The 19,637-nt window shown below is 43.7% G+C and overlaps 1 protein-coding gene across 4 annotated transcripts in view; it reads left to right on the top strand.

The window, feature by feature from the left end:
* klf5 (Kruppel like factor 5) overlaps window positions 1–19,637 on the top strand; it is a 49,636-nt gene that overhangs the window by 20,910 nt on the left and 9,089 nt on the right. For all 4 annotated transcript variants that reach the window (XM_033023016.1, XM_033023015.1, XM_033023017.1 and 1 more), the window contains one exon: window positions 1,175–1,234. In XM_033023016.1, coding sequence (XP_032878907.1) covers window positions 1,175–1,234 — 60 coding nt within the window. The remainder of the gene's footprint in view (window positions 1–1,174; window positions 1,235–19,637) is intronic.

Here is a 19,637-nt window from a genome sequence, read left to right as displayed (position 1 = left end):
TACCAATTGAGGTACAGTGATATTCGTATTACCATACAGCCATACTTAAAGGCAACAAGACACACACAACTACATAAAGTTAACATAAACATTCACCACAGCGGGATCCACATTCCTCACTGATGAAATGTAATCAATTCTAATTTCCTCCCGCGGTCGGGGCAGTTGAACTATCCGCAGTCAGGGCGATCGAAGCTCCCGTAGCCGGCGGTCAAAGTTCCCGCGACGGGACGATCGAAGCTCCCGCGTCGGGGCAGTCAAAGCTCCTGCGGCTTGGAGCTCCCGAAGTCTGTCTCTAACCAGAGACCGTGAGCTCCACGATGTTAAAGTCCACAGGCTCCTGAGGTTGGAGCTCAGAGGTCGATCCCCGACTGGGATCGTAAGCTCCGCGATGTTAAGTCCGCAGGCTCCCGAGGTTGGAGCTCCCGGTCGGCCCCCAGTAGAGGCCGCCAACTCCTCGATGTTAGGCCGCAGTGCAGATGGAGATACTATACGGAAAAAAATGGCATCTCCGTCGAGGTAAGAGACTATGTGCCCCCCACATAAAACAAGCTAAAGAACACTAAACATTTATTTATATTCATTTAACACCTACTAAAGAAACAACAGAGAAGGAAGGGATGCAGACTGTTGGCGAGGCAGCCATTGTATTTAATCATGGTTTGTTTGATCATTTCAGGGGGAATTTAAGGATTTATATTGTTGGGCCTAGTGGCAATCTCTGAAGGAAATTATTAAACCAGATATCTTGTTTTGACAATCACCTTGTTTCCTGTCATTAACTTTTTTGTAATTACAAATAATTCAAGTTATTTTGTTCTTTGTACCTGCATTAGCAAATAAATACTTTTTTCCCTCCCATTTTATGTTAGGATTTCTCAGAACACTGCAAAGCTTGTTGCCTTGAAACTATACCTGGTTGTGATGGTATGATGTGATATTTAGCCAGTGTAAAGTACAATATCTGAATCTATGCAGAGTTGTAAGCTGTATTAACTTGAGGCATTTGAGTAAACATTGTTGAGAACTTAACGTGCTGAACGTGCTGAAGGATGACTTGATGACATGTTTATAAAGTGATGATCAAAATGATTTGCTGGTATTTTAAAATGTGCTATCCAGTTTTTTAGGTCAAACATATGTTTAACCATCTGATACTCTGCTTTGTTTAAAGGTTGCTCCAAAGTGTACACCAAAAGTTCTCATTTAAAAGCACACCTGAGAACTCACACTGGTAAGAATTTTTTTTTAAGAAATGTGGTTTGTATTTTAAATAGAGGATTTGATGTTAAAGCATGCTATTTTGATTTGTTTGGCGTGATGTACGTATGGATCTAGGACATACTATTGCGATGTAGGAAATTCAAAAATAGTATTCTAAATGCGTTGCTTTGGTCCAGTCAAACTGGTTTATAATTGTTGGGACTCATTTCACATTGTTTTCGAACTAACCATGTCTCTTGCTGGTGAAATCCAGTATGATTACAGTAAGAAGAAATCTTTAAAGTTGTGGTTGTGCCATTTATATTATTACTGATTTTGTTGTGTTGATTTGGGGAACAACATTATGCTTGTGAAGGTAATGAAGAAACTGCATTAAGAAAAGGACAAGAGAATCTGGTCTAACAGTTCAACTAGCAGTATACTTCAATTACTTTTGACTGTGTCTTCATGTTTATTAAACAAGAATTAATATCTTGCAATGCAGAAATATTAATATTTAGGGAGCACAAATAGCACCTAATGATTCATAAGAAGTGTGTTTGAGCTGTTAATACTTTATTTCGCAAGTACAGGTGGTGCTTGGAAACTGTTGAAGATGAGGGACTTCCTGAAAGATTCAGCATAAACCCATGGACTAGTTCATATAATTCTTATTCTCACACAGTTTTTTAAGAGTAGATGGAGAGCTCTTGCTTCTTGCTTAATTCTGAATAGTTGTTTCAGCTCGAGCAGAATATGAAACTCCTACTCTATTGAAGCTGTAATTGAACTCTATTTGCAAATTCAGATCTTACCAATATAATCTTGAGTACAAATCAGCACAGCTATGGTTGTGGATGATCTTCCTCGAGTTGTCCTGTATCTATAACCATTTACATTTATCAGCGGGTGAAGCAGCATCTATGGAGCAAAGGAAATGGGCAACATTTCGGGTTGAGACCCTTCTTTAGACTGGTGAGGGTGGGGGGGTGGGAATAAGAAAGGAAGATGCGAAAACAATGGGCTGAAGGAGAGCTGAGAAGGGGAGGAGAACGCAGGACCTACATGAAATTGGAGGTCAATGTTCATACCGCTGGAGTGTAAACTGCCCAAGCGAAATATGAGGTGTTGCTCCTCCAATTTACGGTGTGCCTCACTCTGACCATGGAGGAGGCCTAGGACAGAAAGGTCTGATTCTGAATGGGAGGGGGAGTTGAAGTGCTCGGCCACCGGGAGATCAGGTTGGTTATTGCGAACCGAGCGGAGGTTCGAGGAACCGAGCGGAGCTCTAAGATATGTTGCTACAAATATACATATGGATTAAATGGAGCAGCAATCTCAACAGAAGTAATGACGAGTGAAAGTCTTTTCTTGTAACCACCAGTTTAGGGATTTGAAACTAAAAGCAAAAAACTAGAGATATTAGAAATCTGAAACCGAAACAGAAAATGTTGGAATTGTTCAAGGTTGCAGCAAAAGGGGTAGGATCTGTGGGGGGGATCTCATTGAAACTTACCGTATAATAAAAGGCCAAGATAGAGTGGACGTGCGAAGGATGTTTCCATTATATTTTAAAGCCGGAGATGGATAGATTTTTGATTAGTACGGGTGTTACGGCTATGGGGAGAAGGCAGGAGAATGGGACTGAGAGGGAAAGATGGATCAGCCATGATTGAATAGTGGAGTAGACATGATGGGCTGAATGTTCTGATTCTGCTCCTATTACGTTTGAAGTTATGAACTTATTATTGAGAGTGTCTAGAACCAGAGGGCATGGCCTCAGAATAAAATGCTTTAAATTTGAGATGAGGGGAAATTTCTTTAGCCAGAGGTTGGAAAATCTGTGGAATTCATTGCTACAGACAGCTGTGGTGGCCAAGACATTGGGTATTTTTAAGGAAGAGATTGATAGATTCTTGATTAGGTAGGTCAAATGGTCTATGCAGAGTGACGTGATTTCAAACAAGCATCCGTTTATTTGTCATGGGTCGTGTTCTTCTGTGAACCATTAAAAAAAATTAAGTCATATTGCACAGAAACTGGCTCTTTGGCCCACCAAGTGTAACTGACCATCAACCAAATATTTAGACCATTAAACTGAGGTTGGAGCAGAAGTAGGCCATTCAGCCCATCAGGTCTACTCCGCTATTCAATCGTATCTGAGTTCCCAGAAAAATTTGATTTTTGTGCAACTGTCTTTACTTACAGCACTTGTACAATTGCATGTACTGGCATGGAGAAATATGTTGCAATTTGGCTTTGTTCACTTTTTATGATCTGTCGTCAAGATCCAGATCAAGAATGTTCTTATTTTGTTCTTATTTTTGAACTTATCTGTTCTGCGAGATTTCTCTTTTGTAGAAAACTTTGGCACAAGGCCTGCAAGGTTGCCGGATGGACATTGGATTTTTTTCAATAAAATACTGAAAGTAACCAGTGCTTGGAGGCGTATATGAGTCCAGGGAAAAAAATTACCACCTAAAATGACTGAAACAAGGTGCAATTGACTCTTGCGACTGTTGTCCAACTAAATTCTTCTGCTACAGCTAGGGCCCAAGGCATTGGAGCACAGTGCTCTGGGGGTGGGAGAAGCCTTGTTTAAATGTTTGTTTTAGATGTTTAGAGATACAGCGCGAAAACAGGCCCTTCGGCCCACCGGGTCCGTGCCGACCAGCGATCATAGCACATTAACACTATCCTACACCTATATGGACAATTTTTATATTTACCAAGCCAATTAACCTGCAAACCTGTACGTCTTTGGAGTGTGGGAGTAAACCGAAGATCTCGGAGAAAACCCATGCAGGTCACGGGGAGAACGTACAAACTCCGTACAGACAGCACCCGTAGTCGGGATTGAACCCGGGTCTCTGGCGCTGCATTCGCTGTAAGGCAGCAACTCTACCGCTGCGTCACCGTGACCGCCCTTGTACTGCAACATTTGTTACTTGGGGAGGGTAGGCTTGTAAGACTGGTGACAGTTTTGCCTTGGATTTTGGGGGGGGAGCGGTGAAATCACAGATCTGTCTTTGGAGTGGAGTTGGCAGCAACATGGGTCCCAAATAGACCCTGAATAATTGGATGTGTGGGCCTGTTGGGCCAATGTGAGGGTGGGAGCTCCACTGTGCTCCCCGCATCCCCACTGTTCTGACAATGGCCATCTCTCGGACAACAGGATCCCAGCTTCCCCTGTATAACCTAGTGTGAAAATTGCAACATAATAGCAAGTTTTAATAATAATAATAATAATAATAAATAAATAAATACTTTATTGATCCCCTCGGGGAAATTCAGATGTCCAAAAGCCCCCAAGCAACAAACCCACACATTCAAAACGAACGCAGACAGAAAAATACATAAAATACAACGTGGACACTACCTGAGAGCAATAAATACTTTAAGACCAATAATTAACAGTTAAAAATTAGAAAAATGCTAAAATGCATCCCCCTACAGCCTAGCGGTCCTAATTGTAAAATCTAATGGCTGCAGGGGTGATGGATCTCCTGAACCGCTTCGTTCTACATGGCAGGGAGAGGAGCCGGTTGTTGTTTCGAGTGCTCTTTTGACTCTCTAGAATTACATGGAAGGGATGCCCGGGGTTTTTCAGGATGACCTGCACCTTGCGCCTCATACGCCTCTCAAGCACATTCATCCCAGAGTCCACTCTCCCCTCCAGCACTGAGCTAGCTCGTTTAACCAGTTTGTCCAGCTTCTTGTTGTTTTTTGCACTAATGCTGTTGCCCCAGCAGACAACAGCATAGAAAATAGCACTTGCAACCACAGTGTTGTAAAACATGTGCAGCATATCATTATGCACATTGAAGGATTTGAGCCTTCTGAGGAAAAAAGAGTCTGCTCTGGCCTTTTTTGTAGAGGTCGTCAGAGTTGACAGACCAGTCCAGTTTGTTATCCAGGTGCGCTCCAAGGTATTTATATGTCTGCACCACCTCAATGTCAGCCCCTGCAGCGTTGACCGGCTGAAGGGGGAGCTTGGACCTGCCAAAGTTAACCACCATCTCTTTAGTCTTAGTTGTATTCAGGATGAGACAGTTCTGTTTACTCCAGGCACAGAAGGCACTGGTCAAGTTCCTGTATTCCTCCTCATGCCCGTTCCTTACACATGTCACAATCGCTGTGTCATCTTTATGTGCAATGTGACAAATAAACCGTATTGTATTGTATTTAAATATTTCTGTACATGGCATGTGTCAGACTTGTACGTCTGCAGTATACAGGGTGAAGAGGAACGGGGCCAGAACCGTTCCCTGTGGGGCTCCAACATTGCACACCACTGTGCCAGAGACACAGTCCCCCAGCTTAACAAACTGGTCGATCCGCCGGGTAGTTGTATATCCAGGAGATAAAGTTCACTGATACCAGGTAGTGTGCGGTTCAATATTTGGAATGAAGTGAATATGCTGAATGTCTTCCATGCCAGGAAGAATCTGTTTTCAATTGTATAACGTTGGGCATCGACATATTTTTTGCCATGCGTGTGTTTTGGTATCATGCGTCACTGTTGCAGATGGGTTTCAGATAGGCTTCCCCTACCCACTGCACAGCCCCTCAGCTTTCTATTACTTTTTTTCAACTTCCCCTTTTAAATCTTGATAAGAAAGATGCAGTGCGTGTAATTCACTGTTGTGCAATTTTTAGAGAGCCATATTGGAATTTTAAACGCATTCATTTGATTTGTGGAAATGAGAAAAATGTGTTGGATGATATACCCTTATCAACAAAGGGCAATTTATAGAATCCAATTAAACTGCAATCTCACACATATTTAGACTGTGGGAGGATACCGGAGCACCCCGAGAACAGGGAGAACGTACAAACTCCATACAGACAGCACCCAGGATTGAACCCGGGCTTCTGGCCTGCAAGGCGGCAACTCTATCAATGTGCTGCTCCATATTCAAGTAATGTTTTACACAATGCTAACATTGCAAATACCAAAATTAAAAATATACATGTGCGGATTGGAAATAAAATCCTCATTGTTCCCAGGCACAAGCTTGTTTAGTAGTAATTACGGTAAGTATTGCATAATATTTTTCAAGGTGTGTGTGACTAGCGATTCATTCTACAACATAGATGAGGCTTGATATCACTGGAAATGCACCACATGTTTTATTCTTTTGTTATTCATTGTGTTGTGAGAAGGGCATGAACACAGTTGCTGGCAGTCTAGACAGTCTGCATGCCATTGTTTTTATCCCAAAAAGTCTTTAAGCATGTTCTTAATACAGGGATTGCCAAATTACGAGTTATATCTTTTAAAGGAGCGCCTGGCCTCATCTGGATAATGATCAGGTAATTGTTATGTCAAAGTTTTTTTTAAAAGCTTCAGAGGCTTTCCTTGGGGATAGTAGATGCCCGGGTGATAGAACTAACACACACATTGTGTGGTAAGACTTGAAAGTTAGTTTAATTTCAGGTAAAATGGCTTTTTTGTAGGGTGGCGCTGGAATTTGATCATCTGCAACTGCTTGGGCAATGCCTCGGGGTTGAGGATGATTGTGTTCCACTGTAGCCACCTCAGACCACTGAGACCTGGTGATACCGATAGTGTGGGAGGTGCCGGAAAGGGTGGCTGGGTAGTTTATGATCCTCGCATCCTTTGCTGTTTATACTATGCTCTTAATGAAGGGCCTTGTGTTGTCAGTAACACCTTGAAAGCTCCTGCACTTTAGTTTTTAGTTTTAGAGGTACAGCACGGAAACAGGCCCTTCGGCCCACAGAGTCCGCACAGACCAGCGATCCCTGCACATTAACACTATCCTGCACACACTAGGGACAATTTACATTTAAATCAAGCCAATTAACCTACAAACCTGTATGTCTTTGGAGTGTGGGTGGAAACTGAAGGTCTCGGAGAAAAACCACGTGGTCACAGGAAGAATGTACAAGCTCCATACAGACAGCACTCGTAGTCTGGATCAAACCCGGGTCTCCAGTGCTGCAAGCACTGTAAGGCAACAACTGTACTGCGGCGCCACCTTTGAGCAGCTCTGGATCTGGCCATCCTTCTGTGAAGATTTCAAGGTTGCTGAGAATCTTTAGCACTGTCCACATAATAATCCCGTACCATGACAGAGCTATGTGGCTAGATATTAAAGTTGACACTGATTGATACTGAGGCTTTGACCTGGGAGAAGTTGGGAATACTGGTTCCTTTCTCACTGAGTTTTTTTTATAGGTCTACGGTGAAGAGGAAAAAAATGTAATAGAAATCTGAACGGTATATTTTTCACACAAAGGGTGGTGGGTGTATAGAACAAGCTGCCAGCGGATGTAGTTGAGGGTGAGACTATCCAATATGATATGATACAATAGAACTTGGAGACAGCGGTGGAGGGTCAGGGCGGTGAGTACTTGAATCGGGCACGGGGCTTGTTCTCACAGAGACCCAGGACCGTTGGAGACAGCGGTGGAGGGTCAGGGCGGTGAGTACTTGAATCGGGCACGGGGCTTGTTCTCACAGAGACCCAGGACCGTTGGAGACAGCGGTGGAGGGTCAGGGCGGTGAGTACTTGAATCGGGCACGAGGCTTGTTCTCACAGAGACCCAGGACCGTTGGAGACAGCGGTGGAGGGTCAGGGCGGTGAGTACTTGAATCGGGCACGGGGCTTGTTCTCACAGAGACCCAGGACCGTTGGAGACAGCGGTGGAGGGTCAGGGCGGTGAGTACTTGAATCGGGCACGGGGCTTGTTCTCACAGAGACCCAGGACCGTTGGAGACAGCGGTGGAGGGTCAGGGCGGTGAGTACTTGAATTGGGCACGGGGCTTGTTCTCACAGAGACCCAGGACCGTTGGAGACAGCGGAGGAGGGTCAGGGCTTACCAAATCCCGTAACGTTCCACACTCCATAGGGAGGGTTTCTGGGGAAGCCGCTGATTGGTGGAAGCAGACTAGAGGAAGCAGCTGATTGGGTGCAACCTCAGGTTAGCATTTCTGCTTTCTGGTTAAAGGTTCAGTGCTTTAGTAAACGTACAGTGAGCTAAGGGTACAGTGGGCTGAAGGTACGGTGGGCTAAAGGTACAGTGGGCTAAAGGTACAGTGCTTTTTGTTTATATAATAAAGGTACAGTTTAAAGGGCAAGAGGGAGCAGTTGTTGTGAGTCAGATACCTGCTGATTTCTCCCAGCAGTTTCTATTGTATTGTACTGGTATCGGATCCAGGGTAAGGCGAGAGAATGACAGTCAGAGCAGTGTACTGTTCTGGATGTCAGATGTGGGAGGTCATGGTGTCGGATGTCCCTCCAGACGTCCACATCTGCACCAGGTGCAGAGGGATGGGGCTCCTAAGGGACCGTATTAGGTTCCTGGAGCAGCAGCTCGATGACCTCTGTCTTGTCAGGGGGAGTGACGAGGTCATGGAGGGGAGTTATAGGGAGGTGGTCACTCCAAAACCACGGGAGGGAGACATGTGGGTCACGCTAAGGAAGGGCAAGGGGCAGAGGCAGGAACGAGGGAGTACTCCAATGTCGGTACACCTTGCAAATAAGTACTCCTGTTTGAGTACGGATGAGGATGACAGCCTGCCCGGGAGTAGCAACAGCGGACGGGCCTCCAGCACAGAGACCGGCCCTGTTGCTCCGAAAGGTAGGGAAAAAAAGAAGAGGGCAATAGTAATTGGGGACTCTATTGTTAGGGGGTCGGATAGGCGTTTCTGTGGCGTTTCTGCAGTCGGGAGACCAGGATGGTGGTCTGCCTCCCTGGTGCCAAGGTCTCGGACGTGTCTCAACGCATCCAAGATATCCTGAAATCAGAGGGAGAGGAGCCTGAGGTCGTGGTACATATTGGTACAAATGACATAGGTAAAAAGAGTGAAGAGGTCTTGAAGGGAGGATTTAGGGTGTTGGGAGGAGAGTTAAGGAAAAGGACCAAAAAGGTAACAATCTCAGGATTACTGCCTGTACCACGCGACAGTGAGAGTAAGAATAGAGCGAGGTGGAGGATAAATGCGTGGCTGAAAGACTGGTGCAGGGGGCAGGGGTTCAAGTTTCTGGATCATTGGGACTTCTTTTGGGGAAGGTGGGACCTGTACAGAGAGGATGGGTTGCACTTGAACCCGAGGGGGACCAACATCCTGGCGGGGAAATTTGCAAAGGTCACTGGGGAGACTTTAAACTAGAATGGTTGGGGCGAGGGACTCAAATAGAGAAAGCTAGTGGACCGAATGGGAGGCAGGAAGCAGAAAAGGGAAGCACTCGGACACAAGAGGAGAAGGAAAAAAAAGGAAATAAACAGAGAAGAAGAGACGGGGGGTTTCTTAAATATGCATATTTTAATGCTGGGAGCATTGTAAGAAAGGTGGATGAGCTTAGAGTCTGGATAGACACCTGGAAGTAAGATGTTGTGGCGATCAGTGAAACATGGTTGCAGGAGGGCTGTGATTGGAAACTAAATATTCCAGGATTTCATTGCTTCAGGTGTGATAGAATTGGAGGGGCAAGAGGTGGTGGTGTTGCATTGCTAGTCAGGGAAGATATTACAGCAGTGCTTTGGAAGGATAGATTGGAGGGCTCACCTAGGGAGGCTAGGGAAGCGGAAAATCAAAATGTGACAGGAGGATCCAGAATGTGTGAAGATAAAGCTCTAGATGTAAAAGGGGCAAAAACGGAAAGGAAGGGTAGTAAAAATCATCTGAAAGTGCTTTATCTAAATGCGCGGAGTATTCGAAATAAGATAAATGAATTAACGGTGCAATTAAGTATATATAGTTATGATATCGTGGCCATTACGGAGACATGGCTGCAAGGGGATCAGGACTGGGAGTTAAATATAGAGGGGTACTCGACAATTAGAAAAGATAGACAGGAAAGAAAGGGAGGAGGGGTGGCCCTTTTAATAAGGGAGGGAATAACGGCGATGGAGAGGAAGGATATTGCGTTGAAGGATCAGGATAGTGAAACAGCTTGGGTACAGATAGAGAATAACAAGGGGAAAAAAACACTAGTGGGTGTAATTTATAGACCTCCAAATAGCTGTGACGCTGTTAGTCAGAACATAAATCTGCAAATAGTTGACGCATGTAAAAAGGGAACTGCTGTAATCATGGGGGACTTCAATTTTCATATTAATTGGGCAAACCAAACTGGGCAGGGTAGACTAGAGGAAGAGTTTATAGAATGTATTAGAGACGGGTTCCTAGAACAGTATGTCACAGAACCGACAAGGGGGGAGGCAATCTTAGATCTGGTCCTGTGTAATGAAGCAGGATTAATTAAAAATGTCATAGTTAGGGACTCGTTGGGAACAAGTGACCACAATATGGTCGAATTCCATATTCAAATAGAAGGGGAGCAGGTTGAAACTCAGGCTAGGGTGCTTAGTCTAAATAAGGGGGATTATGAAGGTATGAGGACTGAGCTGATCAAAGTTGACTGGGATAGCAGACTCAAGGATAAGACGGTACATGAGCAGTGGTGTATGTTTAAGGATCTACTGTATAACCTTCAAGAAAAATTTATTCCTATGAAGAAAAAAAGGGGTAAGGGTAAGAACAGTCAGCCATGGCTCAGTAAAACTATAAAGGATAGTATTCGGCTGAAGGCAAGGGCATATAAGGTAGCCAGAGATAGTGGGAGGGTAGAGGATTGGGAAGCATTTAAAGGTCAGCAAAAAGTAACTAAGAGATTAATTAAGACGGGGAAAATAGACTATGAAAGGAATTTAGCGAACAACATAAAAACTAATAGTAAGAGTTTTTATAGCTATATAAAAAGAAAAAGGGTGGCTAAGGTGAACGTTGGTCCATTGGAGGGTGAGACTGGAGAGTTGTTGGTGGGGAACATGGAAATGGCAAAGGCATTAAACGAGTATTTTGTATCAGTCTTCACCATAGAAGACACAAAAAATATTCCAACGCTGGATAAACAGGAGGCGGTAGGAATGGAGGAGCTAAATACTATTAAGATCACCAAGGAGGTGGTATTAGGGAAATTAATGAGACTGAAGGAGGATAAATCCCCTGGGCCTGATGGATTACATCCAAGGGTCTTGAGGGAGATAGCAGTGGGGATTGTGGATGCATTGGTGATAATTTTCCAAAACTCCCTGGAGGCAGGAACGGTCCCAGTGGATTGGAAAATGGCCAATGTAACACCTATATTTAAAAAAGGAAGTAAACAGAAGGCGGGTAACTATAGACCGGTTAGTCTAACATCGGTGGTGGGTAAAATGTTAGAGACAATTATTAAAGAAACACTAACGGGGCACTTGGATAATCATGACTTCATCAGACAGAACCAGCATGGTTTTGTGAAGGGGAAATCGTGTTTAACGAATCTGCTCGAATTCTTTGAGGAAGTAACAACCCGGGTGGATAAAGGGGAACCGGTGGATGTGGTATACTTGGACTTCCAAAAGGCTTTTGACAAGGTGCCACATAAGAGACTATTGCTAAAAATAAAAAATTATGGGATTGGGGGTAATATATTAGCATGGGTAGAGGATTGGCTAACAAATAGGAAGCAGAGAGTGGGGATAAATGGTTCATACTCGGGATGGCAACCGGTAACTAGCGGGGTTCCGCAAGGGTCGGTGCTGGGACCCCAGTTGTTCACAATTTATATAAATGATTTGGAGGAGGGAACCAAGTGTAATATATCAAAATTTGCGGACGATACGAAAATGGGAGGGAAAGTAGGGGATGAGGAGGATAGGAAGAGTCTGCAAAAGGATATAGATAAGCTAGGTGAGTGGGCAACAACTTGGCAGATGAAATTTAATACTAATAAATGTGAAGTCATTCACTTTGGGGAAAAAAATGATAGGGCAAGTTATTTTCTAAATGAGGAGGAGCTGCGTTGTAATGCAACGCAAAGGGATCTAGGGGTATTAGTACATGAATCACTAAAAGTCAGTATGCAGGTGCAGCAAGCAATCAGGAAGGCCAATGGAGTTTTGGCCTTTATTGCTAGGGGGATTGAGTATAAAAACACGGAGGTCTTGCTGCAGCTGTACACGGTATTGGTGAGACCACATTTGGAATACTGTGTACAGTTCTGGGGTCCATACTTAAGAAAGGATGTACTAGCCCTGGAGGCAGTGCAGCAAAGGTTTACAAGATTAATTCCTGCAATGAGGGGATTGACATATGAGGAAAGGTTAAGTAAGCTGGGACTCTACTCTTTGGAGTTTAGAAGAATGAGAGGCGATCTCATTGAAACGTATAAGATCGTGAGGGGCCTTGATCGGGTGGATGCACCGAGGATGTTCCCAATGATCGGGGAGGCTAGAACTAGGGGACATAGTTGCAGAGTGAGGGGGGGCTCTTTTAAAACTGAGATGAGGAAGAACTTCTTCACCCAGAGGGTGGTTAGTTTGTGGAATTCACTGCCCCAGGGAGCAGTGGAAGCAGAAACGTTAAATATATTTAAGTCAAAAATAGATGTTTTTTTAGCTGCCAAGGGGATAAGGGGCTACGGGGAGAGGGCAGGGATATGGACCTAGGTATGGTTAGTATAGTGAGACCTGAGTGATCTCCTGGACAAGTGTCGATCGCCTAGATTGGGGTCGGAGAGGAATTTCCCGGATTTTTTTCCCGAATTGGACCTGGGTTTTTATCCGTTTTTTTGCCTCCCCCAGGAGATCACGCGGTTCTTGGGGTGGAGAGGGGTGATAGCGGTATAAAGGGGAGGGTAGTGTCTTGTGTTCTGTGTCTTGTGTCTACTGTTTGTGGGTAAGTGTGTCTGTTTAGTGTTCAGCCATGAGTGAATGGCGGTGCGGGCTCGACGGACCTGGTGGTCTACTCTCGCACCTACTTTCTATGATTCTATGATTCTATTCATCCCCGGAGGAAAATTGGTCTGCCAACGGTCATAACACACAAGTTACAGGAAATCTTGAAATTAAAATCCCAACCTTTAAGAAACAGTTATAGAAGTACAGGAATAGGACAGGTTTGGAGGGATATGGACCAAATGCAGGCAGGTGGGACTAGTGTAGCTAGGACATGTTGGCTGATGTGGGCAATTTGTGCCAATGGGCCCGTTTCCATGCTGTATGACTCCATGATACATTTGAAGAATTTTGTGGGGACAATGCAGCTGATATCTCTCCCCTCAAAGGTACACAAGAGGGCAGGACTGTTGTCAAATAGACCATAAGCTTTGTGCCTGGCTAGGATCTCCATATTTTTTTCCCACAGCCAAACAAAGAGTATGCTAGTGCACCAAAAGCTCTGAGGTATGGAAAGTAGATTGTTTTTCAGTTTTGTCAATGACATTTCTTATTGTGGGTAGAGTTGTGTGATGGGGGCATGCTGGCAGATGTTAAGCATAAAGCCCATTCGCTGGTGTCTTTCAATGAACACTGGCTTCGAGCTTGGCTTTTAAATGTGGCCACTCGCAAGATTATCTGCATTCTGTAGCTCTGTGATTAAAATCAGGTTGACTAGTTCTGGGGTGGAGATGACATAGATTAAACAGTTTTCAACTTGTCCTGAGGACTTGCTCCACTCCAGCTGCAACCTTTGATTTGTAGCAAGAACAGTTCAAGTTGGGTAATGATGCAGTCTTGCTTGACACCACTTATCCACTGAGATCGTGTCTGTTGTGGAAGCAAGTCATCATGCCACATATGTAAGATGGTGATAAATTACTGCTGGGAGTCAACTTTGAGGAAGATGTCCTGGTTCCTCTCAAATGGTGGACAAATGGTGGCTTCTGTGAGGTCAGAAAAGGATATATATCACACATCAGCATATAATGTAGAGTCTTGACCCAAAACATCGCCCTTTCTGTTGTCTCTGCAGATATTGCCTGAGCTGCTGAGTTTATCCAGCAGCTTATTTTTGCACCAGATTTCAGCATCTACAATCTATTGTATCTTCACATATTTTGGAGATGGAAATGTTTGGACTTCGAATAGCTTTGATGTTATGTTTTGGGTAATAATCAGTTTTTGGACCTGCTGTCTCGCTTTACACAATCCTAACCACAACCCCTCCGAACTGCTACAGACTTTGTACTACAATGTTTTTGTGTTATTGAGATCTAGTTTACTTGGAATAACTGATAATGCACTACATATTTATTTTTGATATTGCATTTAAAGTGCCCTTGAAGCGGCAACATGGAAGAATTTCATTGTTCCCATTCATATCTAGTGCATCTAACAAATTGTCTTTCTCGATCTGTTCTTTGGATTACTGGTTTTATATTGGACTCCAGCTTTTGGGGCCATGCAGAGCTTTTTCCTGTTCTACTGAGGTTTTGGAGTGACTTCCAATTCAAGAATGTCTTGCGTTTGGAGTTAACTACCTTCTTGAACTTCTGGTGTTTGTTGCCAAGCACGGATATTTTCTGAGAAAGAAGCCAAGAGTCTCTTTGCAGGTGTTTTGGAATAGCCCAGTTACTCATTGCTCCTGTTTGATGTGCACGACACTCATTGCTGGACACTCATTGTCCTGTTGGTTGTGTGCGAAGAGCCATCTTTGTAGGTCTTTGGACACCCAACATTAATTTTCTTGTAGCATTATTTTCTTTGATGCCATGTCTGTTTTGAGCCAGGCTGCTACAGGCAGTGGTCAGTTTGTCAGGCATTGCCATCAGTAGAGGTGCAGGTGAGGAGGATGTTCTTGCAGTCCTTCAGTCAGATGGCGATGGAATCTGATGGGTGTTGGAGTGTGGATCCGGGGTATTGCCACGTCTTGTGTTTGTCTCTCTGGCACATCAGTGCTGGTCATGACAAGATGATAATTTCTCTTGGAGGAGATAGATTTTGTTGTAGTTAGCTTTCCCCACTCCTTGGTGACGAGAGCTTGCCAGTAGATCGCTCCTCTTTTTACTCTGACATTGAAGTTGCCCAGAAGGATCAGTTTGCAACCTGTGACCAAAGACAGTGTTGTAAATATTTGGCTTGAAACATCAAAACCTTTGGAAATATGGTACATAGAACATTTTTGAACAGGTTTTATAATTGCATGCAGTAATTTTAAGAAAGCAATTCAGTGTCTCGTTCTGGCATTCCGTCTATTGCTTCTGCAGAAAAGCTGTAGTCTTGTGTGGTGTTTTAGAAATAACTTGCCAGTTAGCAAATAGTTGGAATAGTGCATTTATCTTTCAGTATTTGGTGTAGACTGATGTTAATTCATGTCATTTTTCATAGTGATTAATGTTTGCAACACCAGGGTCTTGTCCATGTCATTCTATGTTTCAACATAGAACAGTACGGCACAAGAACAGGCCTTTCAGCCCACAATGTCTGTGCCAAACATGACGCCAAGACTGTCTGTTACAAAATTGATAAGTCATGGGAGCAGAATTAGGCCCACAGAGTCTATTCCGCAATTCAATCACGGCTGATCTATCTGTCCCTCTCAACCCCATTAACAGAAACATAGAAAATAGGTGCAGGAGTAGGTCATTCGGCCCTTCGAACCACCACTTAATATGATCATGGCTGATTATCCAAAATCACTACCTCGATCCGGCTTTTTCCCCATATCAGTGATTCCCTTAGCCCTAAGAGCTAAATCTAACTCTCATGACTTCTCCCGATAATCTATGTTACCCGTACTAATCAGGAATCTGTCAATCTCTGCCTTAATACCCAATGACTTGATTTCCACAGTCATCTGTGGCAATTAATTCCACTCGTCATCCCCTGACTAAAATTCCTCCCCATCTCCACTCTAAAGGTATGTCCTTTTATTCAGAGGCTGTGCCCTTTGGTTCTAGATTCACCCACTAGTGGAAATATACTTGCGCATAATCCATATCCCTCCATTCCCTGCATATCCCATATGCCTATCCAAAGTCTCTTAAATGTGCCATCGTATTTGCCTTAACCACCACTCCTGGCAGCGCATTCCAGGCACTGTGTATAAAAGCTGCCCCGCACCTCTCTTAAACTTTGCCCCTCTTCCCTTAAAACTATGCCCTCGAGTATTTGTATTTTTCCATCCTGGCTACTCTATCTATGCCTCTCATAATTTTATATACTTCATTCAGGTCTCATTGCAACCTCTGGCATTCCAGAGAAAACAATTGAAGTCTGTCCTACCTCTCCCTGTAGCTAATGCCCCGTAATCCAGGTATCATTCTGGTAAACCACCTCCGCATCCTTTCCAAAGCCTCTACATCCTGCCTGTAATGGGACAAGCAGAACTTCGCAATAGTCAAAATGTGTCCTCTTAAGCTGCATCATAACTTCCTGACTCTTATACTCTCTCCTATGAAAATAAGCATACCGTATGCTGCCATTACCGCTCTTTCTACTTGTATTACTACTTTTAGGGAGTTATGGACTTGGACCCCAGCTCTGTGCCTCAATGCTGTTAAGGATCATATGATTAATTTTATGCTTCCCCATGCATTTGACTTCCAAAGCGCAATACCTTACACTTGCTCAGATTAAACTCCATTCCACCATTTCTTTGCCCATGTAGAGTTAAAAGACAAATCTGTAATTTTTCCCTGGGCTGACCACAACTCTCTGGATGTCTGGTAAACCTATTCCATAAGTGTGCATTTTAAAATTGCCCTGGAAACCTGTCTTACTGCAAGGCATAGGCAGCTAGCCTATTTCAATTTTGTCATGTTTTTACTGCAGAAGGTGCCAATGAGAAGCTAATAAACTTATTTCCCTTTCATCGTGGGACCAGGAGAAACAAAAAAACCCCTCAGGAAATACAAGACACTGAGCAAAATTAGAATAGTAATACTTTACACAAATCAATAGCACAACAAAATCATTGAAAGTAAGGCGATGCAAATTACTACAAAGATTATCTGTTGTATATAAATTCGAATCTTCACACCTGCAATTTAATTAACATGAGCAATTCATTTTTAAATGCACAATTGCATGAGCAATCGTGATTTTTTTTTTTGTTGAAACTGCTGGAGAAACTTAGCAGGTCAGGCAGCATCTGTAAAGGGAAATGGACAAGTGGCAGTTCGGGTGGGGATCATGGCATTTAAAAAACAATTGGATTTTCAATTTAAAATATTTTGGCCCATTTTTAACTGCTTTTAAATGGTAGTCTTTAAAAACAATTATAATTGGTTTAAAATCCTTTCATAGCCTTTGGCAGCCATTGTGGTGTTAAAAGGCATGTGGGTGTGCTGTGTCAGGCTTCTGGATCCATTAAATGTGGCCGACTCTCAGTCTTCCTCAAGATTGGCGAGCCTGTTTGGTTGATCCCTGTGTCTGAAGGAAGTTGGGTCAGAATTGAAGACATTCCATTATATTCCAGACTTGCTCCAGGGATGTCAGGCCTGTCATATAAGGATGTGGCCCTTGTGGCTAAAGGGATCAAGGGGTATGGAGAGAAGGCAGGTATGGGATACTGAGTTGGATGATCAGCCATGATCATATTGAATGGCGGTGCAGGCTCCAAGGGCCGAATGGCCTACTCCTGCACCTATTTTCTATGTTTCTATGAAAGATTGAACAGTTAGCTCTCCATCCCTTAGAGTTTAAATAGAATGAGCGATGACCTTATTTTACCATTCAAAATTCTTACAGGGTTCACAAAAGTAGATAGGGGAAGGATATTTCTCCTGGCTGAAGTTTCTGACACTAGGGTTAACACCCAAAAATAAAAGGAAAGGGAAATCCCATGCAAGAATTTTGTTTGTAGATTGTACCTCTGCATTCAACACCGTTGTGCCAGAGCTATTACACTCCAAACTCTCCCAGTTGACTGTGCCTGGTGATCCACTGTCAGTGGATCACCAACTTCCTGACAGACAGGAAGCAGCATGTGAGGCTGGGAAAGCACATCTCGGACCTGCAGACCCTCAGCATAGGAGCACCGCAAGGCTGCGTACTCTCTCCTCTCCTCTACTCTCTCTGCACCAACGACTGCACCTCCACAGACTCCTCTGTCAAGCTTCTCAAGTTTGCGAATGACACAACCCTGATTGGACAGATCCGCGATGGGGAGGAATCCACGTACAGACAGGAAGTGACACAGCTGGTGTCCTAGTGCCTTCATAACAACCTGGAGCTCAATGCTCTTAAGACAGTGGAATTGATAGTAGACTTTAGGAGAGCTCCTCCTCCCCTCCCCTCACGCACCATCAACAACACCACAGTCACATCAGTGGAGTATTTTAAGTTCTTTGTGGAACCATCATCTCCAAGGACCTTATATAGAGGGGGGGGAGGGGTGTGTCATTCCCTACCCGGACTGCCACCTGTCCATTCCCTTTACAGATGCTGCCTGACCTGATCTGCCACAGGCAATGATGGTCCAATTCTATACTGCCATCTTAGAGCCTGTCCTCGCTTTCTCCATCATGGTCTGGTTTGGCTCAGCCACCAAGCACGACATCCGGAGGCTGCAGCAAATTGTTCTAGCAGCTGAGAAGGTTGTTTGCTGCAATCTCCCCCCCCCTCCCCCCCCCAATTGATGAACAGTACACTGCAAGGGCCAGGAATCGAGTGGGTAAGATCAACTCTGACCCCTCTCACCCTGGCCACAAACTCTTTGAAGCACTTCCCTCTGGAAGGCGATTCCGGACAATCAAGGCCGCCACAGCCAGAACCTCTACTCAATAACCAAAGGTCTGTAGCCTCCTTTCGCTTCGGTATTTTATTTCAATTCACATGTTTAAACTCTAGTGTTTTATTCTTCAAATTTTTTTTTCTTAATTGTTTACTGTATGTCGTGTTATCACATGTGAGCGGAGCACCAAGGCAAATTCCTTGTATGTGAACTCATTCATTCATTCGTTGATTCATTTGGATTGAAATGAGGAGAATTTTATTTTGTACTCGGGTGAATCATCCAGGATGGCTGTGCTTAAGTCAATATTGAATTTATTAGTTGGAACAATTAGTCATTTTTGGATTTCTGTTTATGTGAGTAATCGAACATTGAGGTAGATGAGAAGGAAGGAACTACAGATGCTGGTTTACAAGAAAGATGGTGACAAAATACTGGAGTAATTCAGCAGGTCAGGCAGCATCATTAGAGAAAAGGAATAGGTGATGTTTCGGGCTGTGACCCTTCTTCAGACTAAAGAATGTGATTGAATCTCAGTCTGAAGAAGAATCTGGACCTAAAATGTCACCTTTTTCTTTTCTCCAGAGATGCTGCCTGACCTGCTGAGTTACTCTAGCATTTTGTGTCTATTGAGGTAGATGACCTTGCTGCATGACAGAGCAGGCTCTGGAGGTGGGATGGCCTATTCCTCTTCCTATTTCTGCCATCACTTTGTAAAGTAAAGGTTTATGTACATTAAAACAATTATAATAGCATTAACTTCACCCCGAGTGGTGTGTTCACACTCTGATCTATTGCCACACTTTACTTTTGAGAGTGTCGAGAGTTTATTATATTAGTTAATGCTGGCAGATATCTAGTATTTAACCTGTGATTATGCTAATTAAATTGTATGTTTAAAAATTAGACTTTATATTCAACAGAATATTGTCGAATTCAACAGAATGTAGTAATTTGTTGATTT

The sequence above is a fragment of the Amblyraja radiata genome, chromosome 6 (assembly GCF_010909765.2).
Source record: "Amblyraja radiata isolate CabotCenter1 chromosome 6, sAmbRad1.1.pri, whole genome shotgun sequence".
Classification (NCBI taxonomy): Eukaryota; Metazoa; Chordata; class Chondrichthyes; order Rajiformes; family Rajidae; genus Amblyraja; species Amblyraja radiata.
Note: the sequence above shows the minus strand (reverse complement) of the source record. Positions and strands in the feature narration are given on the sequence as shown.